At 39.0% G+C, this 26,739-nt stretch overlaps 1 protein-coding gene across 2 annotated transcripts in view; it reads left to right on the top strand.

The window, feature by feature from the left end:
* SI (sucrase-isomaltase) overlaps positions 1 to 26,492 on the top strand; it is an 86,338-nt gene extending 59,846 nt beyond the window's left edge. For both annotated transcript variants that reach the window (XM_064457926.1, XM_064457925.1), the window contains 25 exons: positions 353 to 402; positions 1,733 to 1,903; positions 2,846 to 2,995; positions 4,533 to 4,739; positions 5,577 to 5,731; positions 6,977 to 7,145; positions 8,016 to 8,112; positions 8,221 to 8,333; positions 8,436 to 8,561; positions 9,385 to 9,513; positions 9,625 to 9,732; positions 10,338 to 10,472; positions 10,981 to 11,065; positions 12,001 to 12,139; positions 16,048 to 16,181; positions 16,608 to 16,642; positions 16,734 to 16,850; positions 18,090 to 18,238; positions 19,207 to 19,291; positions 19,394 to 19,450; positions 20,121 to 20,245; positions 20,537 to 20,625; positions 22,111 to 22,160; positions 24,328 to 24,498; positions 25,762 to 26,492. In XM_064457926.1, the coding sequence (XP_064313996.1) occupies positions 353 to 402; positions 1,733 to 1,903; positions 2,846 to 2,995; positions 4,533 to 4,739; positions 5,577 to 5,731; positions 6,977 to 7,145; positions 8,016 to 8,112; positions 8,221 to 8,333; positions 8,436 to 8,561; positions 9,385 to 9,513; positions 9,625 to 9,732; positions 10,338 to 10,472; positions 10,981 to 11,065; positions 12,001 to 12,139; positions 16,048 to 16,181; positions 16,608 to 16,642; positions 16,734 to 16,850; positions 18,090 to 18,238; positions 19,207 to 19,291; positions 19,394 to 19,450; positions 20,121 to 20,245; positions 20,537 to 20,625; positions 22,111 to 22,160; positions 24,328 to 24,498; positions 25,762 to 25,824 (2,909 nt within the window). In that variant the 3' untranslated portion in view covers positions 25,825 to 26,492. The remainder of the gene's footprint in view (positions 1 to 352; positions 403 to 1,732; positions 1,904 to 2,845; positions 2,996 to 4,532; positions 4,740 to 5,576; positions 5,732 to 6,976; positions 7,146 to 8,015; positions 8,113 to 8,220; positions 8,334 to 8,435; positions 8,562 to 9,384; positions 9,514 to 9,624; positions 9,733 to 10,337; positions 10,473 to 10,980; positions 11,066 to 12,000; positions 12,140 to 16,047; positions 16,182 to 16,607; positions 16,643 to 16,733; positions 16,851 to 18,089; positions 18,239 to 19,206; positions 19,292 to 19,393; positions 19,451 to 20,120; positions 20,246 to 20,536; positions 20,626 to 22,110; positions 22,161 to 24,327; positions 24,499 to 25,761) is intronic.
* The last annotated feature ends 247 nt before the right edge of the window (positions 26,493 to 26,739 follow it).

The raw sequence follows: 26,739 nt of genomic DNA, 5'->3' as shown, positions 1-26,739 counted from the left end.
TAGTGTATTTTTAAGGATTAACCTTGAGCCATAGCTCTAAAAGTAAGAGAAGCTAAGAAGGAATAACAGCAAACTAAAACTGTAGTATATTTTAGAAAAGCTTTTTTCAAATAATTTTTTGAAAACTTAGGAAAAATTGGGTCTCCTGGGAGACTGCCCTAAGGAAAAAAGAATTATAAGAGAACTGTCAGTTCCTCAAAAACAAAGTTAAATATTTGAGTGGCTCAGTGCAGCCTCTGAACACAGGAATGGTAATAATTAGCTATTCATCGGTCTCTAGCAGTGTCACAGACTGGTTTTTAATGCTGTTCCTTTCTGCACAGCAAGTGTAGCTTCTTTCTTTATCTTTTAGGTACAACTGAGAGTAAAGCCTACATTTACTATGAGTTTACAGTTTCCAATGTAAGTATTTTATTTTAAATGATCTTATTTTCATTTTCAGTTTTTATCAAGAGTATCTTCAAAGGGCATTCTTTTCTCTCTCCTTATTCTCCTGTAATATTTACTGAGAAGCAAGCTATTTGACAAAGTCAAAGAGGAGTCATGTTCAAATTACTGTAATCTGACTGGGATGAAAATCTGCTATTGTCTTTTCTTGTCCCACTTAATATAAGTATCTAAAAAGCTCCTGTCCCCTTTCATGTAACAAGCTCAACAGCAGTATTTATTGAGCAAGAGAACTATAAAGCATCAGTGGTAGCTAAAACAGAGTGAGAAAGGAGGTGAATGTAGTATTTGGGACTCAATAACATATTGGAAATTTGAAAAAAGTTTCTGTACACTGCAAAAACATAGCTGAACATTTCCTAAGAGTGACAGGATGACCTATGCCTTGTCTGAACCCACAGAATCTACTTCATGCCATCGTTTTAAGTGGTTTTGTTTTTTGCTGGTTTTTTTTTTTTTTTTTAAACTGCAACTGCCTTGGCAGAGTAAATTTATGACAGTGTAAAGTCCAGATAATGTTCCTATTCAATATTGACCAGAGATATGATGACAAGGATTCCAAGTAATACGATAATATTTTATGTATAATAATATTGGCTAAAGGTATTCTTTCTCTTGCCATGGTGAAACAACAGGGCAACAGCTGAGAGAGAATGCATAGAAACATGGGAGTGGACACAAAGGATTAGAAGGTGGAAGCACTTGTGTTAATTATTTTCATTAATCGTATCTAATCATATAATCATTTGTAGAGGAAGAAAGCTCAGTTCCTATTGGAGTTTGAAACTCTTTTAGGCAAAACATCAGGTGACTGTAATGATGTTAAATTAAATATTACCATAAACTTTCACATGGAGAGTAATAAGGAAGTTATACACTGCCACGTGTGACAGCCGTGGTACAGTTCCACTCCTTGAATAGGAACTGGTATATTTTTATATCAGGAAAAGTGGATATGAACTTTCACTTGTTAGATCCAGGTGAGATCACAGCTGAGTACAGATTACGTGCCCCGTGTCAGACACATGTCAGCCTTTTCTTATTTTTGAAACAAGCAAAAAAGGAAGCTGAACCACAACTATGAAGCATAATGTATATTATATATGTCTTAGAAAACCATTATGGTAAGAACATCAAGCAGTGCAATAATTAACGTGGTAGGAAAAAGGCTTATTTTATGCTACAGTATGAAGATCATGAAGATCTAATTAGAAAAAATTGTTAATTCGGGAGGGGTTTTGGCAGGGTTTTTTTGTAAGAATGTGATCACTATATTGTTTTTCAGAATGTTCTACAAATGAATGCTATAAACAGCAATTATGCTGATCCAAACAACTTGAAATTTGAAGAAATCAAGATATTGGGAGTGCTCCAGGAAATAACGGCAGTTACTGTATCTCAGAACAATGTTGTGGAAAATTCTCCACTTAATATCACCTATTATCCTCTAGAAAAGGTAAAAGAATAACAGAAAAATAGGACGTAAACATCTTTGAAATTGCATCACCTTTACTTTATATGTTGCTAAGAATAATACTCAGTGTTAATGTCATTTCAACAGAACACATTGTGTATTTTACTACAGAACAAAAGTACTATTGCATTCAACTCAGCTGCATAAAAAGTGCATCTAAGTTTTGCTCTCAGACCCTCAGTGCAACAGAAAGTTTAGCTATGCAGAGTTATTCATGTAGAAAATTTAATTTCCAAGAGGAGGAATGGCTTTGTGGTTTTGTTTGATATTGGAGGAGGATACAAAATGTTTATGGTTTAGATGAGCATTGGTGGATTTTTTTATTTCTTTCTTTTTATTAAACAAAAACAAGCGCCCTGTTTAAACTTTTATAACTTTTTACAGAATTTTTCACAGGATGAATACAGGAAAGCAGCAACACAGTGCATTTATGAGCAAAGCAAGTGAATGTGTTGCTGCTAGTGAGAAGTTTTCATGAAAGTGCTTTCCCACACTAAGGATAGTGCTGGCACTGCTTCAAACTTATATTGTACATCCTCTTTAATTATGACAAGCACCTGTTTGTTATCTCAGTTGCTGAATAAAAATAGAAATATTTCTAACATTTTCTTACCTCTGGCATTCGTATTTCAAAAGGTGAAGGAGCTGTGCCTTTACCTTTACTCCTGTTTGCTTCCAAGGAAGCTGCGGGATTGACTCCTTTTTTAGATTCTTAATTTTTCAGCCTTTATCTGCAAGAATATCAGTTGCATGTAATTTGTTATCTGTAAAAGTGTGACTATATCAAATACTACAGGACAGGGGTTTTTTGAGAGTTGTCACATAGCAAGATGTGTTGTTCCTGAGGACCAGCATCGCTGCTGGCTGAAGGAAAGATGAATGTGATGTGAGATTTAATAACTATTTATTGTTTAATATTTATAGGTTGCTCATATAACAGGACTTCAGCTTGAACTGGGAAAATCTTACACGGTAACATGGACTCAACAACTGAGTGTCAATGAAAGGTTTAATTGTTGTCCCAGTCCCAATCCAACACAAGAAAAATGTGAACAACTTGGCTGTGTCTGGGAAGTAAGTAGAAATGATTTCTCTAAACTAACGAGACAGAAATTTTCCCAGAATCATAGCTTTCTCTTTACAGATATTACAGTGGGAAAAGCAGTCTGGCAGATTTGTCAGATTTAAATAGAACAGGGGCACAGACATCAGCTGGCCTGTACTAGCAGATTTATTTACCTCACGAAAACTAAAGGAGCTGGCAACCACGTAAGCTCTTCCAAAGTATATCAGAAATTGAGGAAAAAATGTGGTATTTTTTGAAAGATGGAAAGAAGCAATATTAGTGTTTTGAAAAAATAGAATAGACTTGAGGTCAGCATCTTCAGCTTCACTGGCACTGTGGCCTGCAAGGCTTATCCGCTTGTTCTCTCGCCTTCATAGTCACTGAAGCACACTTTAAGTCAAATCCTTGAATCCTCCAGAAATTTTTGATTCATATGTGAACTTAATTGTTTCTATCTGTGTCGAGGAGGTATATCCATATCACAATCCTGACATGCAGTTCTTTACCAGAGCGTTTTATTTATTAATATCTCATGGCATACGAGAGCAGTGTGCCTTGGCAGGGTTGAACTTTAGAGGGTCTCTCCAAATAAATTCCTCCGTGCTCCTCTAAATCTAAATTTTACAGCTTAGACATTCTCTGCTAGCTACTCTTGAACCAGCCACAGCTGAAGTGCTTGATGGACGTCCTGATTCTGTTGAACTATTGGGAATACTTTTTGTAATTCTGGACAGTTGGAAATGGCTTTTGATGTGAAATGGAGCTCTGGTCCTGTTATGGGCTGGGTATGTTTTGAACACTTGCTCCAGTTAAAAGGTGCTTTGAATTTGGTGGTGACAGATGAATAAATACTCATTAGCAATTAAGAAGTGCGGAGCAGGCATAGTTTCATTTGAACAACTAGGCACAATTGATAGTACGTATCCAGAGGTGGAAGGGTAATGCATTAACCTACACCAGCTCATCTAACCTCCGAATACCTAGTCTGAGTGTCTATGCTCAGCTGTAGCAGGAAACTGAGAGTAATTCTGATCTTGCTGTCAGGAGACCTTAGATAAATAGGATGTAATTCTCAGTGGATATTTTGAGGATAATTCTTGTGAATAAAGCCATGGGAAAGGTCTCATCTGATGTTGCCTGAATATCCGATAAATCTTGTACACTTCCCCTTTTGTGTGCCAGAAACCAGAAAGCAATGGGAATTTAGGAATTTCAACAGGCCAAGACTATGCTGTGTTGTAGGATTGAGCTGAAGATCACAGGCACAGGGAAATTAAATCCGCCTTCATTGTGTAAGGGTTCAGTTTCCTGACTGAACTCTTTATACAGTCTTCACTGGATTGTTTGATTATATCTGATTTAGTGCAGAGATCAATAGATTCTGTATTACTTCTTTATTGTTCACTAGCTGCATTAAGTTTTTCCCAAAATTCTACACCTGACAGACAATAAACATGGGAGTTTTGCATTCCATGCTAATAACTAACAAAAATACAGCAGGCCAGTTTAGCTCACTAACATGTCACTTATTTCTGTTTGCATCAGGTAACATCAAACTCGGATATTCCACACTGCTATTATAGCTCCAACAATGCCTACTCTGTAGACAAAGTAGAATACACCTCATCAGGGTTGGCAGCCAACCTCACCCTAAACAGTGCCAAGACCAAGGCAGATGAGAATTTCACTGCACCAATTAGTACACTACGCTTGGAGGTGAAATATCATCTGAACAACATGCTGCAATTTAAGGTAATGCCATTCCAGAACTTCTACGAGTATGTAATGTCCCATGGTTAAAAAAGGTCTTACTTATGGAAATTATAAGGGCTGTTTACAGTCAATTTGATATTACACAGACAGTAGCACCCTTGCCTAAATATGTTCATCCTTCTAACCAGCTACTTGCTATTGCTCTTAGCTTGCATCTATTTTTGTCCAGTAACTCTGTACTCAGTTTTACAATGAAATTATATTAATCAAAGGCATAATGTCAGTGTATGTGTGTAATGTCAAGCAGAAACTCTGGAACTAAAGTAGTTTTATTTTGGGGGGTTAATTTATCTATAAGCATTATCATGATTGTACAGTTTATTTTTGCATTAATCATTCTACTTCTAAAATTTTTAATACATTATTTTTTAAACTGTAATTTAATACTCTTCATTTAATAACACTGAAAGAAGTGTAATGGCTTAAAATGTCCAAGCATCAAAAACTAACTTCTGTCAGCTTTCAGAATGCAAACAACTTTAAAAAGAATCTCTTATAGGTGGCTAAAAGTTTAATCAGAAAGGTATTTACCATACTTTATAGCTATATTTTAGATATAGGTGTGTGCTTTAAATTCATATATATAAATGATTAGAGCAAGCATTCCTGATCCAAAATAAATCCTTAAGGTTTTTTTTTCCCCAAAAAACCAAATACTGTAAAAGAATTGGTTAAAGAATACAACTTGAAAGAAAACTCTTATATCAGTGTTTTCGATAATTTTCTGTATTCATTTCAACTAATTCAGATTTCTGTCACTGTAGGTAAGTTTTCAAACAACTCATTCATTGAAATGAATCGATTTTTACTTCATAGATATATGATTATCAAAATGCACGATATGAGGTTCCAGTACCACTAAATCTCCCAGGCTCCCCAACGAGCACGGAGGAGGAAAGACTCTATGAAGTATCAGTTCAGAAAAAACCATTTGGGATACAGGTTCGGCGCAAAAGCACAGGAACAGTCATGTAAGCCATAATAATTTTATTTCACTTGTTTTCGTTAGCTCTTTTCAAGCCAAACCATTTTCTTGTGTACTACATTTTAAATACCTCAAGACTGGCTTTTCTATCCTTCCCACAAAATGGCTCTGCCTGCCAAATGCCAGATGCTGCTCCAGAGGACGTGGCTTCGCCATTGCATTGTATGAGAGCCCTGACCAGGGCGAAGACAGAGAAGGTGCCCTGAGCAATATCCTATTTTTTCTCATAATTATCTAAGGTTTTTCCCCAGTCACTTCATAGTCTGACACTTGCTAAGTATCCTCTACAGCATGTTGAAGTGCAAAGGCCATTTCTTGTGTAGTTCCCAAATCTCTGGGAGGCACAACAATTTTCTACACTTCCTAAAATTTTCCTTAGGTGACCACAGCACTGATCATTAAGGACTGATCATTTGGTTCAGTTTGGAGGAATGGCTAGATTTTTTAAAAAAAGAAGAAAATAGTGTCTCAGCTAACATGCAGATGGATTTGGTAACGTGACAGCTAACAAGTCTGACAGGAGCTTCATTTTTTTCCTTGATTAAGCTTAAGTCAGAGATAGAAAACAGAGAACAAAGATGTTAGCTCTTCCATGTGTTCTGTTTCTTATTAAAAAAAAACATTCTTATATCATTTTTTGAAGTACTCAAAACTTAATTGCAAGGTGAATTCCTTTTTGCCAACCAGAGTAATCATTCAAACTGCAATTCAGCCTCCTGGAACAACGTAATTCTTTGGCAGAGCACCATCAGGTTGCAGTTTTGTTTCCAACTGTAAAGATGCCTATTTACAGCAAATAAGACCTATGAATAAAGTTTCAGTGTAATCTGCACAAAAAGTCCAGGGAACTGTAAAAAGCACCTTATTTACTGTATTCCATGTGGCACCAAGGATCAGTCTGGGAGGAAAATATCACCGTACTCTCCTGAAACACATTTTCTCACTAAATTGCCAAAATATGATGCAACTTGCCATGCATGATGCCTGTGCATAATATATATCTCTCTGAGAGACACAGAGGACTTTGTGTCTCTGAACTGTGTACCAAATTCTTAGACATCCCCATTTCATGTCCTTTATATTTTCTCAATAACCATAACAGTTTTATTCCACCTTTACTGAAGAGTGAGATTTTCAGAGAAAAAGAGTAGCCTAAAAAAAAGTGCCTGCCAGCTAAACACTGCACGGAAGACACTATATTATTGTTTTTATGTTCCTCTTTCCATTTTAGCTGGGATTCACAGCTGCCCACCTTCACATTCAGCGACATGTTCATTCAGATTTCTACCCGCTTAGCATCCCAGTATATATATGGATTTGGAGAAACTGAGCACACCACGTTTCGACGCAACATGAGTTGGCACACCTGGGGAACGCTCACAAGAGATCAGCCTCCTACTGTAAGTAGAAGCAAATGGAGCTTTTGGACCAATGAGCCTAAAGTGCCGAGATGTTCAGCAGGACTTTAAAGTCCAGTGGATGTCCACTGGTCCTGGCCACCCTTAATGACTTTGATCCTATTTATCATGCCTTATAATTTGGATGGTGTCTCAATGGAAAGGTCTTCTCTAAACCTATTCTTTGTTTGTGACCGGTGAGACCAATGTGTCAGATGTTGGAAGACAACAAATGTGGCTAACAAATAGCGGCATGGTCCTCCTTTTTTTATTCTTCTCAGCTAACTATTCTGAAAGCTAGACATAAGTCAGGACAACTCCCGCTACTTTGGGATTAAATTAGTACTTACAGAGGTAAATCAGAAATTTTATTGCTATGTGTATATTTGTGTTATTTCCTACGAGATAGCACAACGTTTGTAATTTGCAGGGAATGACCAATGAAATAGCGGTGGTTAATTAAAGGTCTAATTTCCAGTTCAGGTTTCAATATATTTTTGAGTAAATGAAAGATAACAGAATGTCACCGGTATCTCCTGGTCATATAGACACCTGCTACTGTTTGAAAAGAAGGGAAAGTTTTGTCCCGGGGAAGCACTTTCTCATTAGCAAGTTTTAAAGGCAGTAACACCTTTGCTTTCATTCCTGCCTGGTCGTTCTGAACAGGACTGACTCAAATTGTGAAGTTGAAAGTGATCTTCTGTAGGTATGTTCTGTTGGTATGTAGTAGGTGTAAGTATATAATTTAGGAGTTTAATTGTTGTACGTTTGGCAGATGTGTGTCTTGAGTTTTATTAAATTTTTATTAATAAATGTAAAAAAGTTAATGCTTGCAATGTTTCCCTAGTAGAATGTATTTTATTTTGTTTGCAGTACAAGTTGAATTCCTATGGTTATCATCCATTTTACATGGCTCTTGAAGAAGATGGCAATGCTCATGGAGTTCTCTTGCTTAACAGCAATGCAATGGGTAAGAAAACCTTAACTTCATTTTCTCAATGTATTATTTTTTGGTCAGTGTTTTGCAGTAGTGCTGAATCCAGGCATCCTTTTCTCGTTTTACTTCTTCCATTTCCAGACGTGACATTCCAGCCAACGCCTGCCCTGACGTACCGCACCACTGGAGGAATTCTTGACTTCTACATGGTTTTGGGCCCGACACCAGAACTTGTTGTTCAGGAGTACACTGCAGTAGGATTCTTACTCTATTACAAACTAATGCTGGTTTTTGGTTGGTTGGTCGGTTTGGTTTGTTTTCACCTACTCACCTCAAATATTCTTTCGTATTTTCAGCTGATTGGACGACCAGTCATGCCACCCTACTGGTCATTGGGATTCCAGTTATGCCGCTATGGCTACAGGAATGACTCCGAAATCGCCCAGCTGGTGGAGGGCATGAAGGCAGCTGGGATTCCCTATGTACGCTGGCAGCAGTTAATGTTTGACCTCACACCTGAACTTTTGGCTTCGGAGTAGTAATTATGACCATTTAAACACAAAATCAAAAACAAACAAAAAAACCCACCGAACACCATCATGGTAGAGTAGAGCAGACTATGTTTTATGCCAGAGCTGAACATCTCTGCGCACTCTGGGCCATATTAAATGTAGGCATCAGGCTGCTTTATTTTCCTTATCATTCATACCAAAGAAGCACTCAGATGCCTTAGTCAGCCATGGACTCAGGCCATGCTGGCTGTGAAGGAGCAGGGATCAACAAGACAAACAAGCAGGAAAGAAAATGAAGCAGCATCATTTGAATGGAATATTGCTCTGTGTCAAGTCAGCTATGATTTGGCACAGGTTATTGCTGGGAAAGTTGGAATAGCACATAGATCTAATGAAAATGCACTGTAAATTGAATGTGTCTCTTAATTTTAAATGTCATTAACATCACTATTTCAATACAGAACAACTGTTTCCACTGTTTCCTTATAGATATAGTAACATATGTGCAGCTTCTGTGTACATACACATAGGTACAAATCCAGGACTTTTTTCTCTATCAAGTATTAATTTCTATCCTCGGACTAGATGCAGTAGTAAGAGGTTTATTTTGTTTTGGACTTGCTGATAGGTTGTGTAATATCCATTTAATTGCTTTAGCTTAAAGTTACAGCTGCTTCCAATTTTACAGTTCAAAAGTTCAGTAGTTTACTTTTGGCAGATTTTCAATAAATATGTATTTGGCAAAAAAAAAGAAAAATAATCATTTTATATTACTTGTTTTTGTGAACTGCAGGATGTCCAATATGTAGATATTGACCATATGGAAAGGCGACTGGACTTCACCATTGGCACACACTTTGCTGGATTACCAGCTCTCATTAACAGAATAAAAGAAGAAGGAATGAGATTTATCATTATCCTGGTCAGTTTTGAATATTGCTTTTAAATGTCAATAGATCTTTGCAGAATGCAGAACATATTCAACAGAATTTCTAAACTTGTTTTTTGAGCATGAAAGTGTTTTTAATTGTAGGATCCAACCATCTCTGGAAATGAAACCGATTATCCTACCTTCTCAAGAGGTGTGCAGGACAATATCTTCATAAAATGGCCCAATACCAATGACATTATATATTCCAAGGTACTGTTCTTAAAATGTTCATGGTGGAAGAGGCATGCTGTACCCAAGCGAGCAACGTGTCAGCCTAGACTTCAGTGCTAGCCATAGGGGGAAAATCTGCTGATGGTATATTCATGCCTGGCTGTAAATGACACATTGAATAAATGCTACAAACTGAATTGTCTTCAGTTTGTGTTGTCATTCACATAGTTATCAGGGAGGAATGGTTATATCTATCTGTCTGCTGATGCTCAGTTTATAGTTAGTGTGGTTTGATTATTTTAAAATGGCCAACAAAGGTCTGGCCATTTCTTCCTAATGTACAAGTCAATGAGTCACTGCCTGAGCAAACACGAATACAAGTAAATGTTGACATGGTTTGGTTAGGGACTCCAATACAGACAAAGCAGCACATTGATTAAGGAAAATAGCAGCAAACTTGTTGATAAATCTCATGGGAGGGATAAGGTGCAGAAACTGGCTAGCCTTCCTGACAGCGAAAAAAGTTAGTGAACAAGTGATTTTTTTTTTTTCCCCAATTTTCAATTTTTTAAACAAATTCCAACATTTTAACAGCGGGATGCTTTCAATCCTGTATCTGTTTTGTTTTCCTACTATTTTTACAGATCGATGGAACACACGTTGCTTTCCCAGACTTCTTCCGCAATTCCACAGTGGGGTGGTGGAAGAGAGAAATCCTGGAGTTCTACAATAATCCCACCAACCCCTTGAGAAGCGTCAAGTTTGATGGCCTGTGGATAGTAAGTGTAGAAATGGAATTGATTACTGGATTATTTTTTTTTCTGTGCCAGACACTAGCAGAGAGGGCCACTTTTCACCGTATATGTACTGCAGTTGAAGCTCAGAGGGTATCTGGTTTTAAATTGCCATTAAGTGAAATTAAAAAAATAGGCTGGAAGGAAAGCAAGCAGAGCACCAGGCAGAACATGAGCCCCCAGCCAAAGGCACCACGTTGGCTCTAGGTTGTACACTTGCACTGCCTTGGTATGTCGTGACTTTCTTCCTCTGCTATGACACTGTTTGCACAGGGGAAACAGAGCCCAGACTCACTCTTCTTCCCTTGAAACACTTTGTGGCTTCCTGTCCCTGCACCATGTGAACGTGTCAAGAAAACATGGAACAGCAGTCTGAGACTGCAGCTGCTAGGGCTCCTGAGGACTTCTACTATGCTGCTTGTTTGTAATTTAGAATTTTGTCTGTTTTTCAAGTTTGAAGCAGATACAATCAGGTTTTGCTCTATGCTTTTAGGACATGAATGAATCAGCAGCTTTTCTGAATGGCACCATTGATGGTTGTAGAAATGACCTCCTAAATATGCCACCAAATATACCTCGTAAGTCTGATCACTCCTTAAAACAGTTTTAGGTCATTCTAGTTACTGTGTAATTTCTTATATGGTATATGTGGCCTAAATGCCTAAAGTTAGGTATGTAAAACCACAGCCTGTAACTGAAAGTGGCCCTTTTTTCCTGAGATTATGGGCACACTTCAACCCCATCTGTTTCAGTGGGAGCAGTAATTCAAAGGCACTTTTTAAAAATAAAGTTGTTTCCAGCTACATGCCTGTATATGGATTTTGATATCCATTTTATATCTACATGCTTTGCTTTAGGCATGGTAGAGAATGTAGTTTTCTGTTTTGCAGTTTTCTCAGATGAATAATGCAATTAATTAAAAATTTAGAAAATATACTTGTGTCTCCTCTCATTACCATTTATCTATACAGTCAAATATTGGAAATACTTAGCTTTCTTAGCTTGGCTTTACTGAAGTACTGGTGTAAACAAGTACTAATTAGTAATTATTTATTAATAGTTTATTAGCATAATCCTGTTGCTTTCAATTGTCTTCGGTTATTAGGAATAGTTTCTCAGGAATTGTCAGGAAGTTAATATTCAGACACAGACCATACCCCCTGCCCCACCATTTTTCTGTTTATATGGAAGATGTGACAATGTTTACAAAGATTTGCAATATCTTCTGAATCTGGATATACTCTGTTTACTCTTTGAGCCTTTTCAGTAAAAGCATATGTAACTGCGCCATTAACACACTTACAGACCCAGATCCCTACTTAGGAATATTAGAAATATTCCATTTCAGAAAACTGGAAAAGATATTTTTAGAATTATAAATAAATAAATGAGAGTATACATGCCTAAAAGAGAATGAATGCCAAAGAGAGTATGAAAACTAAGAAAAAGCAACACGAATCATTATTGAATGTTCATCATTAAAGTATAAATATTTTTTCTCCCTTTCCACTAGATTTGGGATACCGGTCAGATGGATTAACTGTCAAAACTCCATGCATGGAAGTACAACAATATCTTCCAGACGGAACCCCTGTGAGACACTACGATGTCCACAGTCTTTATGGATGGTCACAAACAAAACCTACCCTAGAGTAAGTGAAGTTTGCATACTTTTGTCTGTCTGCAAAATCTGCAGAAAATGAATAGTCTGTGTGTATATTGCTATGGCCAAAACTTTCATCAGTTTATTTAACATGCCTGAGATACTTCTCTTCACATCTTCAGTTCCTCAATTCAGCCAGCAGTGCAGTTCTGACGCTCAGAAGTATGAGCAGCAGTGCTGTAGCTCTTGCAGTTGGTATAATTTCAGTGACGTTACTGCTCAGCACAGTGATCTCGCATGTGGTGCAAGAGAGGGTGGTACAAGCCTGACCTGCTGGAAGGACATGCAAGGGAAGGTGAGGTGGGTCTGCACAGGTCTGAGCTGAAGCTGTGCTTCCACGGTTTCACTGCCATAAATACCTTGTGCAACTGGAGCTACCTAGAAGAAAAAAGCCCAAAGCAGCTCAGGCACGTCTACACCTGCAGGTGCATCCCTGACTGTGTCAGGACAAGCAGGCAAAGTCTTTGAGTTTAGCAGCTTTAAAACCACTGACCCTGAGCAGACACGATTTTCAAGGTATGTTTTAAAGAGAGTTTCCCCAGCCTGATACGAAAGATAGCTATTGCTCACCTCTCTGGGGAGCAATTCTTGCAATGCCAGTTCTGAGGATTCATCCATATACATGCTAGGTTGTGCAAGCCTAATTGCTGACCTGCATTATGAAATAGGATGGCCACGGTGCTATTTCTCATAGAGTTTAATCTGGATGTAATTACTCGCCATCGAGCGTTTCCTTGTCCCAACGCATTCAAACACAACATGTTGCCTTTTCAGCAGAGATTTCTATTACGAGGCAGCCACCAAGGCCTTCCTGGGGCGATGCTCTGCATTGTGAACGAGAGCAGTCAATCAAAAGGCAGCGCTCGGGTATTCATTCACAAGGCCGAATGGAGAACAGGTCTGAACATTTTGGTCAGCAGCTGGGAACAGTAATTACTCAACGATAATCTCAATAATTACTGTAATTAAAATATAAAATAGTTTTTGTTTCTAGGTTTTGCTGGGATGGCCCGGGTTGCTCCTGGCGTTGATATTATTTTTGCCTTCCTCTATACATCTAGTGAGGGAAAATGAATATAGTTTTTTAACACTGTTGGTTTAAGAAGGGCTCAATTATGCCCTCTATTTAAAAGAAATCTAGAGTAGTGAAAAGGGGAAGCAGTGAGTTTTAAAATGCAACCCGTGTGCACATGCCTTTACTTTTAAGAATTTATTCTCTCGGTTCCGAGGCAAACGTCGTTATCTGTTCCTTCCTGAAGAGTACCCCAGCCTGCTCTAGATAAGGTCTGATCTAATGATAATCTACCCGTGTTGTTTCATTTCCAATTCAACGAGTAAGCAAGGAAAGAGTGTTTCTTTATAGGCCTTAACGACCTTAAAGCCCTTGGTAACTTTGATATTAGCATAAAGAAGGAAAATATCAAGGCTGCTTGAATTTCTGACTGAGCGGGTGTTCCACCTGGCAGCGTGCCATTGCAGCTGCCAGTCAGGGCAGGAGCGAAATTACTGACAGGACAGGAAGGAACGTCTGATACCTCTGCTCATAGAGGTCACGTGCGATTTGGGCATCCCAAGGAGAGAGTAATTTACTGCTAAGAGGAATATTACCATTGCTTCTGTGTATTAAGTATGACCAGAAAGGCAGTGATATATTTTCTTCTGTTTTGACAGAATCGGCTATAACTTACACAGCTTATACAGATATTCTCGCACTTGACATTTATAGAAAAATGTGAGGTTTGTTTTTTTTAAAATATCTCAGCTCCCGATTTATTCTTTGGTACTATCTGAAGGAGTAATCATGCAACTGAAGTCATGTTGCAGTAAGAATTTGTTCTAATACTAAGCCACGCAAACAAGAAGATTGTGTGCACGCAGAACTTCACAAAAGCCAATAACTTAAAAGTGAACAGCAATTTTTTATGTAACTGTAATTTCCGTTCTCCATTGTTAGGCAGGAGGAGCTTCTGGATATTGGCTTAACACTGTTCTTTCATAATGAGGGTTTTGCATAGACTTGAAAGCCAGAAGCCTTACTAGGGAATACAGGAACTGTTTGGAGGTGAATTCGGGCTTTGTGACATGAGTAATTGCTTTTCTTGGACACAGGTTTGACTTAGTCCTGGAGCAGAGAGCTGGCACCTCGGGTCAGCAGGACACTCGGGCCGTGCTCATCCTTGAGCAGTTCTACGCACAACATGCACTTTCTCTACATTTGAAGTTTTAGCTGCAACTGCCAAAGCATTGCTGAAGTAGGGTAAACCAAGCAGAGGCTGAAAATGTTTGATAGTACGTTACAAAGAAATAAAAGATCCTAGATAACTTACTGTTTGTCTTGGAAGAAATAATTACAGCACATTAGTCTAGTTTAATTGCTATGGTAATTTAAGTGACTTGTGTATTTTTGCTGTAATTATAGTGTCACTAAAGCTGCAAATCCTGTAGAAAAATAAATAAATAGTGCCTTATTGAAGCAGCTGTTTAGGCAATTATTGCAGAGCCAGCATTGGAGAGCGGTGTGCTTTAATCAGTGTTGCTTTCTAACTAGTACTGCGGTTTAGTATTTTGCTGTAATGAGTCACGGTATGTGTGCACGGCTGCAAAGGAATTGTCCTAAGAAAGTGGAGCAGTAATGCCTCCATGCCAGGCACACAGCATAGAGCAACGGCATATGCTGCACAGAAAGGTGCTTGTGTCCTTGGTGGAGCAACTAGGAAGCATAAATTCTCCTCAACTCAGCTAATATTTAAATTTTTTCTCTAAAGCTTACATGTGCAGGTGCTCTGTGGCAGTGGCCAAGGCCTTATTTAAGATATTTTTTTTTTAATATTTGACGTAATGTGATTAATTGGTGAATTGTTTCTCCATCCAGCTCGTTCACACCCACATTTCCAGGGCCTCGGGAGCTCTTCTGAGTCTTTGGCAAGCTGCAGTCTCCCCTGACAGTAGCAATGATCCTAAGCAAGGCCATAGGGTTTTAGTGCCAGAGCATGTTGAAAAGTCCATGACAGTCCTTGTATGGTGCTAGTTGTTTCCTTCTATCCCCCAAATCCAAGCATCTGTATGTTTTCTGCCCTGTATGTTTTTGTCTCTACTTTGGGAAAGGGAAAGAAGTCCTACCATCCTCAAAAGGTTACTAACTTCTGCTTGAAATCTATTTTGCTTATGAAGAAGCCAAATGTGGTCAGACCAAGAGGTCAGCCAAGTTAGTCACACACATTGGTAGTCACTCCTTAGCTGTAAGGCCTCTTACCTGCCCCAAGCAGAAAAAGCTTGTTTAATACTTTTGCTTCTAGACAAAGCCATGGTGGTCATTTCATATTGAGATCATGTCATCTTGGCATTTCTACACCAAAGATGTTTGACTACAGATCCATGACTTTTTTTTTTTTTGTTCCAATACCCTTTTGGCAACTGGTGTTATACTGACAGTTCCAATATTTCTGGCACCTCTATTTTCCCCCTTTTTTGTGTCAGTTTTGTTAAACTATTTTCAGTTGTTGCAGCAAGTTTCCAGGTACTTTAAGAAGAGAATAATGTGCCCTGGAACATATTGTGGAGCCCTTAGAAAATGTGCAATTTGAGATACATTCATATTTTCCCACAGATTAATTAGCCTGAGCTGAAAATCTGTATTTTAACACATCCTTGTTTTGCCAGTTCTCTTTCCAGCTACAGGTTGGCTGACACTGCTGTTTCTGTGTATGTGTGAATCACAGTGAATTGCCATAAAAAGCACATCTGGGTTGGATGTATGCATATTCATGCATGCAACGATGCTGCTTTTGCTATGCAAATATAAGCCCTTCTGTTTATTTTCAAAGAGGATCTTATGTAATAAATTGTCATGTAATATTTCTCATATAATTTAGGTTTTTTTCCTGTTTTCAATGTCAGTGGTTTGCAGAGTGCGACCAAGGAGCGTGGGATTGTTATAACCCGTTCCACATATCCCAGTAGCGGAAGATGGGCAGGACACTGGCTCAGTGATAACACTGCAGCTTGGGACCAGCTAGCTAAATCTGTTATTGGTATGTAGAAAGAAAAGGATCTGTGTTCAATTAACTGTGTGCAGCAATTTCTTTGCCTTCATCTACTTGCTTTTAGTATTCATGTGGTTGTAGCTGAAATAAGCCCTTGAGTTCAGCAAGTAGAATTCATGGTCAAGTCCTTTTTTACTTTGCTCCTGCTCTGGGTGCTGGGAGCTCTTTTATTCCCTTGGGACTGGCCACAATCCTGTCCTGGCCCTGCCACTCATTTCTTTACTCCTGACCAACCAGCCTCCATCTATTTCTGTACCAGAAAACCATGGCACGTTAAAGAAATCTTGGAGTTTGTGTTTTGATTTTTTCTTCTCATTCAGCATTAGTATTACAGTACGTATTATCTACATGACCAATAGCATACAAACAGGGGGGAAAACCCAGCTAGTAATGTTGAATTATTTTTCCTTTCAGGTATGATGGAGTTCAGTCTCTTTGGAATATCTTATGTAAGCTAATGACTTATTACCTTACATTTAATAATCTCGATGCTGTGCATGAATTTGTAGTATTCCAACTGGATTATTTTTAAACTTTCAGACAGGAGCTGATATCTGTGGCTTCTTCAAAAACTCGGAGTATGAGCTGTGTCTTCGCTGGATGCAGCTGGGCGCATTTTACCCATATTCGAGGAATCACAATGAGAAAGGAACAAGGGTGAGTTGCCAGGTGTTCACAGTTGTTAATGGCTGGGCCTTTGCAGCACGCGTGTAGAGACCAGCCAGGACATTGCACAAACTGGCCTGGCTCAAGCAGAAGTACCTTCCAAGGTGGATGGACAAGAAAAGAGCACGTTTGGCTCTTTATCAAATAAATGTCTGTCTTTATATGCTAGCTCTGCTGTAAGCCTCCCCCTCACCTGGGAGGCCTTCTGCCCACAGAGGGGCTGCTCGGGGATTTAGACCACTTGAAGGAAGCCTATTCTAAGTTTGCTTTGACTGAATCCAACTCCGACATCTTTTCCCCCGTATGCTATTTTTATTTAAACGCACTACAGCAGCCAGACTAAAATAGAGCGCTTTTATGGCAAACGCACTTAAAGGAGCAAAACTGACCTTGGTGCTCTCAGCCCTAATTGCCCATAATTATACAACAACTGAGAAAATGGAACAGTGTAATAAGATTCCGGGGTAAGACCTGGCAATTTCCTTGCTTTGCACATTTGCCACCATCAGATATTATATGTCTTTTAAGAGTAAAGGAAAATAATCGCCTAAATGTAAGGCTGTGCTGGCTAAGGACTATATTGTAGAAAGCTGTAAAAGAAGATAACTGGAAAAATAAAAAAAACAAAAAGAAAGAAACAGCACTTCTCTTCCAGTTAAAGCTTGAGGTCTAGCAGCGTAGAGCTATTTACATGGCATATATCTAATGGATTAAAGTCTCCTTTTCAAAAACGGTGTGATTTATCTTGCAGCGGCACACCTTTTGATAGGAATTTAAAGCCTTTAAAAATGCAGATTGAGGGTTATCAGGTTGCTTCCAGTCTTACCCAATTTGCCAAGGTATTATTCAATACATTTAATAAAGATTGGAAGTGCTCGCTGACATCAGTCATTAGTGCTTTGGTCTCTTCTTGCAAGTCCTGAGTGCTGCCCTGCAGAAAAGAGGGATCATAAATTATGTACGCTGGGATGTGTCACACCCTCGGGACACTTTGCATTAAACATTTTTTACACTACTTCCCCCAGGCTTTCCTCACGTTCCCCTCTTAGGGCTGGAGTGATGGCTACTGATTTCAGCGTCACTTCCTCCTTAATTGAAGAATAAATAAATGAAGGTGCTCCAGTTCTGAGGAGAAACTTCCTCACCTTTGTCTTGCTTTGTTGATTTTTTCTTGTAAGTTTTCTGAACAGAACAATCCAGCTTGAATAACAACGGTCTCTTCTCTTTCAGAGGCAGGATCCTGTGTCCTGGAACTCAACATTTGAGGAGATTTCCAGGAACGTGCTGAATATAAGATACACCCTGTTACCCTATTTCTACACATTAATGTATGACGCCCATGCCCATGGCAGCACTGTGATCCGCCCCGTACTCCACGAGTAAGTGCAACTCCTTTGCTCTCCCTATCAGGAGTTTCCACTAAAGCTTTTGTAGTTACGACCCTCCTGATAATAAAATTTTCTTTTAGCTACGGCAATTTTCCTTTCAAGAAGACGACACGAGATTGAGAATATGAGTTTTCAATATCAAGCCCTACTTGAACAGCACTAGTTCTCCATTATTCACTATGCAGAATTGAACATTTACTTATCTAGGAGTAATATTTAAAATTTAAATCTCACCTTTAACCTTATTAGAGGAAGCAATGTAGAATCAAAAAAACCAGATGTTGCATAAAGAGCCGGAGAAAAACTTTAAGCAAAAAAGAGGGAATTCTGCTACAAATCATGAAGACTTTGTAGGGAAAAATGGCTTTTTTTGTGCATGTCCAAACTGATATAGATAATTTTTTTTAAATATATTGTTAGACACACAAAGCATTCTCTGCTTTTGTTGGGCTGGCCAGTGCCTGCAAAAGCTTTAACTCCTGTTGTCCAGTTAGATGTGGTCTAGAGTCTACGTGTGTGTGTTGGCTGAGGAACACTGAATTGTTTACATGTACTGACTTGTTTTTTTCTAAGCACCTGTCTAAGAAAAAAGTGGTGCAAATTAGAAAGTAGTTCCCAGTCTGCCCACTACCTAATCTTATTGTTATTGCTAAAACTGGCCAAGCACAACAGATCTTCTGAGTATTGTGATCTAAATATACTGAAAAGCTAATGCAAAGAAATGGCAAAAAAAGAAAGCTAAGTTAATAGCTTGCATTTGTGTAATGTTTCACATTAGGATCTTTATGCATTCATGGCAAGCATTAATTGATCTATGAATAAGTAATACTAGAATAAAGGTGAAGAAATAGTACATACTAGGAATAGTAGATTCAATTACTGACAAAAATGTCTTAAAGACGGAACACTTTGGAAAAGCTCAGCACCCAATGTCTAATCGTTATTCTCTTAACTTGCAGGTTTGTGGAAGACAGAACAACCTGGGAAATATATGAGCAGTTCCTTTGGGGACCCGCACTGCTCATCAGCCCTGTGATGCAACAGGTGTGTTTTTAAGCACTTATGAAAAATTTAAAGTCACTTTATCTAAACTTCACTTTTTACTTTTTAATTTAAGGTACCTAAAACACATATGTTTAATTACAGAATGCTGTAGCAGTGAATGCTTACTTACCCAATGCCCGCTGGTATGATTACTACACAGTAAGTCCCTTTAAAAGCTACATTTTATACGTCTTCTTCAAAGTGCTGTTCAGACTGCAGCAGGGTGTGCTGAGAGTGGTTGTGAGATGTGAACCCTCTCTCTCCCTTTTACAAGCTTGCATTCAGTATCAGTTCTTAGCAATGTAACATCTACTTAGCTGATAAAAAATTCCTTGATTCCTGTACAACGATGTATAATAATATGTCCAGAATTAGGGTAAATTAAACGGTGTAATAATAGCTTTAATCTGAAGTCCTTCTATTGACTTCTTTTAACCCTCAAATGATATACATAGTGTCTTTTTAAGGAATGCTGGAATAGAGAAAGGCAAAACAGGTTTAGCCACATCATCTTTCACAGAAAATAAGGTTTGGTAAAAGGAAGTGCAGGCATCAAAAATCACTTCGTTAATCACAAGTTCATATTTCATCTGACTGGCTCCTTTGGTACAGCTGAAGTCACTTAACGTCAAGCCAGTCTTTTATAGATATAGAATTTCAGAATTTCTCTTAAAAGCATTATGAAGTTACTCCTGCAGTAACAACTCTTAACTATTCTGTCCAGTGAAAAATGACCATTTCATTCTAAAAAGAAAAAAAAAAAAAAAAGGCCAAAACTGTAAAATGAGACCAATTCAGTAGAAAACTTTTTTGGTTTTTTCTTAAATAGGATGAAGATATTGGCTTTAGGGGACAATTCAAACTTTTACCAGCTCCTTTGGAGCATATCAACCTCCATATTCGAGGTGGATACATCCTTGCTTGGCAACGACCTGCTAATACAACTTTTTACAGGTAAGATTCAGTGAAAATTTAAGATTCAGTTTTGCACAATTACATATAAATACTACCAGCCCTCAGAGAAGCTACACGCACGATAGCACTGGCTCTTTATGGCTTCCTTTTCTTTTTGGTTTCCTCCTAATGGGCTCCCTTAAATCCAATAGTATGGGCTTAGAAAGACGCCTATGGGACATCAACTGAGTGGCAAACAATGTTTCTTAAAAAAAAGATATTCTGGCATTTGATAGACATGAAATGTGATTGGCTGAGGAAACCGAGGAAACATTGTTCTGTTTTCCATAGCCGAAAGAACCCGATGGGGCTCACCGTCGCTTTGAATGACACTCTGTTTGCTGAAGGACAGCTTTATTGGGATGACGGGGTTCGCATCGGTATGTATGATGCTTCTTGCCCTCATAAGTGCCTTCTTGCTGCAAGGATGGTTGAACACAGCAACAGGTTGCCCAGGGAGGCTGTGGAACCCCGACTCTTGGAGATATTCAAAGCCCAAGTGAAAACGGACAAAGGAAAACCCAAGGGTATGAAGCGGGGAGAGATGAAACAAATTACAGCAGTCCTTGAAAGGCAAAGGATGCTCAGTGCTGACTTCCGAGCTTTTCCCTCTGCAGTTTTTAACAGTAACACAGTTGTCACAGTGGAAACTCCAGGCTGTAAGAAACTGCATGGCTTAGCCAGCGCTTTGGAAAGGAAGTGCTGGTGGTTGCTCCTGCCTTAGAAGTCCTCGGCGCAGCGTCGGGTGTTTGAGGAGGAGCAACAGGAGCCAGTGGAAACGATGGGCTCTGGCCAAAGCAATCGCTTTTCTGGAGGACGTATCTGAACACGCCTTCAGAGGCAAAACAGAAATGAAACCTTCAGATTGGCATTATCGTAAAATGATTTTTCCTGATTTAAACCACATAATGCTGTGATTTATAGAATTAATACGTCGCACAAATGAAATTGCCCCCTGGACCTAAGGCAACAAAGATAACAAAGACGTGTCCTCAACCCTGTGGGAACCATAACCACAGATTACGTGGGAAGCTTTAAGTAATTTCCTCAACATTAATCCTTCTAAATCATCTTCAGATAAGAGATACTTAAATGTCATTTATCCTTCCCATCCAGCCTGTGTTACCCTTGCAAGAACAATCAGCAGTCACCCAAGATCACTGCAAGTATTGCAGAAAACAGTGTTATTTTGCATCACGATGTGCAGGGAAGTTTGCAGGATGCAGATAGTGATTTGTGAGGTGCTTCACACACCCCACTGCCTGTCAGCACTGGGATTCAGAAATGGTGGCTCTGTTTATGGAAGGCTGATGAGAAATGAGATCAGCATAAATTACAAGGTGCACGGCAGCAGGATGCCTGTGATCCGGTTTTGTCAGTGCAGAAAGGCAAGAACCTACAACGATTATCCGCACTACTCTGAGTGCATTTAGTGCCGAAAAATAGGATCGATAAAATATACAACAGCGATTTCAAAGAAGCTTCAACGTCCACCATTGGTCACGTGTAATTGGACAGCAGAGGCGGGTGTGGGAAACGACTCCCACACCTTCTTCAGTGCAAAACATTTTCCACTTGCAGGTCTCAACATCCTTGATCTTGCTTAATGTGGTTTGTTTGCCTTCTTTTGCATCTTACTTGTAAAATGTTCTTATTTTGTCCTCATTTAAATAGCATGCAGTCCGGTAAGTAACTATTTTATGTCTAAAAGCATATGTCTCCTGGAAATAAAGAAGTTTGTTTATGTACAGATAGACATGCCATATATTTGCGTACAGTGAATGGACACAATTCTTGAACTGAAATGTTGATAATGTGTTAACTAAGGTGGATAGCGAATACATTTCATTCTTTCTTTTTAACAGATGCATATGAAGATGGTGTGTATCTGCTAACATCGTTTACTGCCAATCAGGTATGTAATGTTATCTCACAGTTTATGAATGTTCACTTTAAGTGTTTATTATTATATTTTTAACTAAAGGTATTTTAGTTTGGTGCTTCATAATGTCTAGATATCCCACCCTAACATTAATTTGTGCTCATGGTCAAATGGACTGCAAGTAATGTGATTAAACTGTGTTAAGAACAAATTTAAGAACAATTCTAAAGTTACCAATTTCAGCGTATTGTTAAATAGGGTGTATGTTTATGGCATTGTAGTCGCTGCTATAATTGTGAAAGTATAAGTTTATTTCATGAATGATTTCTATAAAGTGAAAGCATATATCGATGCAGGATGTCTGGAGCATGTGGATGGGTCAGAACAGCTGTGCCAGGAAAACCAGCCCTTGCTGGTGAGAAGAAAGCCGAAAGCTACGCACAGGAAACTTTATGGACAAAAGGCTTTGAACCTGGCTTACAGACGCAAAGAAATACCTCTGCCCATCAAAGAATTTGGGTTTCTTCTTAAGGATGAGCACCTAAAGTTGTTCCTGATCCATTTAGCATGTTCAGGGTCCTCCTTGTTGTTCTCTCCCTTGTTGTTCAAGCTAGGTCTCTGTTCCAAGAAAAAAGAAAGAAAAGTTCACAGGGCCAGAAGGAAGGCATCTGTGTTTGTAGTGTATTTGCCCATAGCCACTGTAGAATGTATTTATTTATTGTGTGCAGTCTTAGTTCTGGGAGGAAGCAGCAAGATACACAGTCACTGGCAACCACAAAAGAAATCACTTTTTAAAATGACAAAATGGGGGGAACATGACCTGCCCCATTCGTGAGTCCTGCTCATGCCCTCCTATTGATGGCAAACCAGAGTCGTATTTGTGGTTATGAGTCATAAACTTGCGTCCCGGTCCTAGGATGCGCGCACTGACCCCAGTCAATGTATTCCATTGAGACATCTCGCATCCCGTTGGAGATGGTGGGTTTTGCTGCTGTGGCCATGCCACTTTGCAGAGCCTGCAAGAAGAGGCCTGATGGGAATGCAGAGGAAGCAGCTTAGTCCCAGCACAGCTTTGCACAGTGGCTGGTGCGGAGACGCTGCCTCAGTTCAGGATTGCTTTTTCTCTTTATTCAACACAGAAAATCTGGCATGTATTCCTGGGTAATGAAGTCAATGAACAGGAGTGTTTATTTTAAGTACTGTCATTTCTAGTATGTTGGGTTTCAATTTTTATCATAACAAGTTGAATATCTAGAATTAACTTAGACTGATTATATGGACTTTTGGTTTAAAAGAAATGCTTTTTCTGTTGTAATAGAAAATACACCTCGTTACTTCATTAGTTTTCCAGGGTGCCAGAATGTCTTCTAATCTTATCCACACTGTTCTTTCTTTTCATTTAATTCTGTCTTTTTCAAAAAATTGAATGTTATTTGCTAAGGAACAGAAGTTAGTTTTGCTAATATTCCATATTTGCAGTTGCAAAGGGATTATAAAATAAATGCACGTTTTCCTGCTCTTACAAAAAAGTTCGTAAGGAAAAAACCTGATTAAAGTGGTCTTGAATCAACCAACAATGAAAAATGCTCACACTAAAATAATACCCCCCAAGCATTAAATATGTAGAATTATATCATAGCACATTTGTATGGGATCACACCTGGGCTGTGAGCTAGCAGGCACCACCTCTGGGCTGCTTGACACGGCCTTTGCTCTTTGGAGACCTGCTGGACCTGGTTAAGCCCTAGAGAGACCATGTGCCCATAATCTACTTAAAATGACAGCAACTGGAAATGAGGGGGGGCGTGTGGGTGCTGAGGGAGGAGCGGTTCTGAGAGGGCATAAAGCAGGGAAAGCAGAGCCTGCATCAGGCCTCGTAGAAACCAGGAGACGAGGCACAGCTGCTGTCCCTGAGACAGTGAGGAGGGGTTTGCGGCCCACGTCAGGGGTTAAGAGCATCTGGTTGTTTCGCTCCTCACAACTATCAGCCGAGTGGCAATTAAAGACACAGCAGAGCCCAGGATCTAGCCATATTAACAATGTGAAGAAAACCGAAGCCTTCAAATTTGGAAAATAAATAACAACATATAGGTATTTTAAAATAATTTTAAAAATAAGAAGAGAGGAAAGTAAGCGAAAAGCTCCAGTGGACTTGTACCAGTCTAAGGACAATTTCTGTCATTTATTTTTGTCTTTTCAGAATGTTTTAGATGTCACAGTTTTGCATCACGGTTACACTGATCCAAACAACTTAATGTTTACTGAAATTAAAGTCCTGGGGGTGCCCACCAGTGTTGAGCAGGTGACCGTATTGCAGAACGGCAGGACAATCGCATCGCCTCACACCATGGACTACAATGCCGCCAAGAAGGTGAGATGCTATTTGCAGGGTAATGCCACCTTCACAACTGAATATGTGCTCTTAAACCTTTGGAGATTCAGCTTTCTGCTGAAATGCCATATTTAAAATATAGTTCAAAAAGATACATAAGCTACCATCAGGTACTGATTATATAAGGTACTCCTTAATAGATAGTGAATATTCTGCAGTGTGGAGCTTTTAAGCACAGAAATTACACCTGAGGAGCCCAAACTGCTTCTGACAGTCGAAAAGTGGTGGATTTTGATTTGTGCTTTCTTTCCACTCTTCCTAAGAGCTTACTTGCACCCTATGAGATTTGAAGGAAGGAAAAGCAACTACAAGTATTTCCATAGTCTCTGCATGACCCTGTTGTTGTCAGTCTTGTCTGACAACATTTTCATTTCCCAGCCCTGTTTGCCTACCACCATTTCATAGCCTGTCGTGTCATGTATCACCTGTAGGCATTGCAGCGCTGGGTTCCTACATGTACAAGTCAAATCCCACTTCTTCTAAAGTTAGTGGCATACCTTCCACCAACTTCAGAGCACCAGGGTTTCCATCTGCATGGGTCATGCCCGTCCAGGGCATTTCCCCCTCCCGCCTCCCTGGACAAGCAAGTCAAACACTCCTAAGGGCACCTGAAATTAATGTGTATGGTTGTGTGGCCATTCAAGGCGGCACTCCTATGGAGCGTCCCTCAGATATGAACACAACTGCTGAGGCGTTCAGTCCTGCCCGTTTCCTGGTAGAGGGAGGGTGCTGGACCTCCTCTGTTATTGGGATCTTACCACCCTTCCTTGGAAATGCAGTATTCTGTTACGTCTTAGTTCTTCCTCTCTTTCATGGAAAGCCAGAACTGTATAGGTTTTGGACATAACCAAAAGGATGAGTTAAAAATGTAAAAGAGAATGGAAGCTTTTCATTCTGCTGCTGACTTTTGGGTGGGGGAAAAAAAACAGAATTCGTATGCACCATTGAATTACAATGTGTTCCAAGTTCTGCTGCCTTTTAAAATTTCCTTTCTTTCTTTTTTTAATAAAAGCAACCTCAGACCTAAAAGAGCCTTTGAATGAAGGGAAGGGATCAGAGCCTCATGATGAGAAATCCAAAAATCTATGCTGGTTAAACTATGTTTATAGTGATACAAACACAAAAGCAAAGGAAGAGTAATAAAGTCTTATAAAATGAGAAGCCACTATATTCTCTACCGAACACAGACAAAGCAGTAGATCTTCAGTTACTAATTGTTTGTTTTGTCTGGTTTTTTTACAGCTCCTGACAATCACCAAGCTTCAACTTGAATTAGGCAAAGACTACACTGTGCAGTGGAGCTAAACTGCCTGCAGAATAACACCAGCCATACCACTGAACTTTCTCACTGTTTTAAAATTATTTTTCAGTGTGCCTCTTTGTCACCTTAAAATACTTTTTACTATAAAAACATACTAGTGCAGTCGATTCATATTAAGGCATCATGTGTATAAAGCTGTCATGTTTCGGTATTGTTGAAAGTTAGAAGACGTCTATGGGGTACAAAATCTATTTTGAACAGTATTGCACTTCAGTGTAACTTCGTCTGTCAAAATTGAGACTGAATGTAAAACTCCATGTTTTCTCAGAGTAGAATTTCTGGCTGACTTCATGCATGCCAAACTGCGTAAAAAAGGTACCGTTGGTTTTACCTGCATGGATTTGGGGCCATAATTCTGCCTCTATTTAACTTTCATCTTGATTTAAATTATGCCTATATAAGCCACTATTGCGGAGAAGCTTTTAAGGCCAAACGAAGTAAAAGTAAATATTTTCATATTACTGATTTAGCATGAAATGATGTCCAAATTGTTGATCTATAAATCACTAAGCTACTTGAAAAACTCACTTAAAGTTGAGGGGTTTGGGTGGTTTGTTATTTTTTATTACGACTTTAGCCAGACAGTTGTGTTCCCCAGTGTTTTGATCTGAAGTTGTAAAGTTAAACCTTAGGTTTCAAGGTTAACTAATGAGTGTTGGTCTCCGAGTGTTTATTTCACTGAAGGAAGTGTTGTTGTATGTTTACTATAGTAGTAATTTGTGTAAAAGACACTTTCTCTCCCAGGAATGCAGCATGTGATCTAAACAGATTGGTAAAGCTCGTTTACAATTAAGTTTGATGTGAATAAACTGCTGTCAGAGGTAGTAGTAATCTCTAGTGGCCATGGTTAAGATTCATTTAAAGGATTCCTCTCTGCTTTAAAATTTTGTGGTAAAAGA

Source organism: Phalacrocorax carbo, chromosome 7 (genome assembly GCF_963921805.1).
Source record: "Phalacrocorax carbo chromosome 7, bPhaCar2.1, whole genome shotgun sequence".
Classification (NCBI taxonomy): domain Eukaryota; kingdom Metazoa; phylum Chordata; class Aves; order Suliformes; family Phalacrocoracidae; genus Phalacrocorax; species Phalacrocorax carbo.
This window is presented reverse-complemented; position numbering and strand designations above follow the sequence as displayed.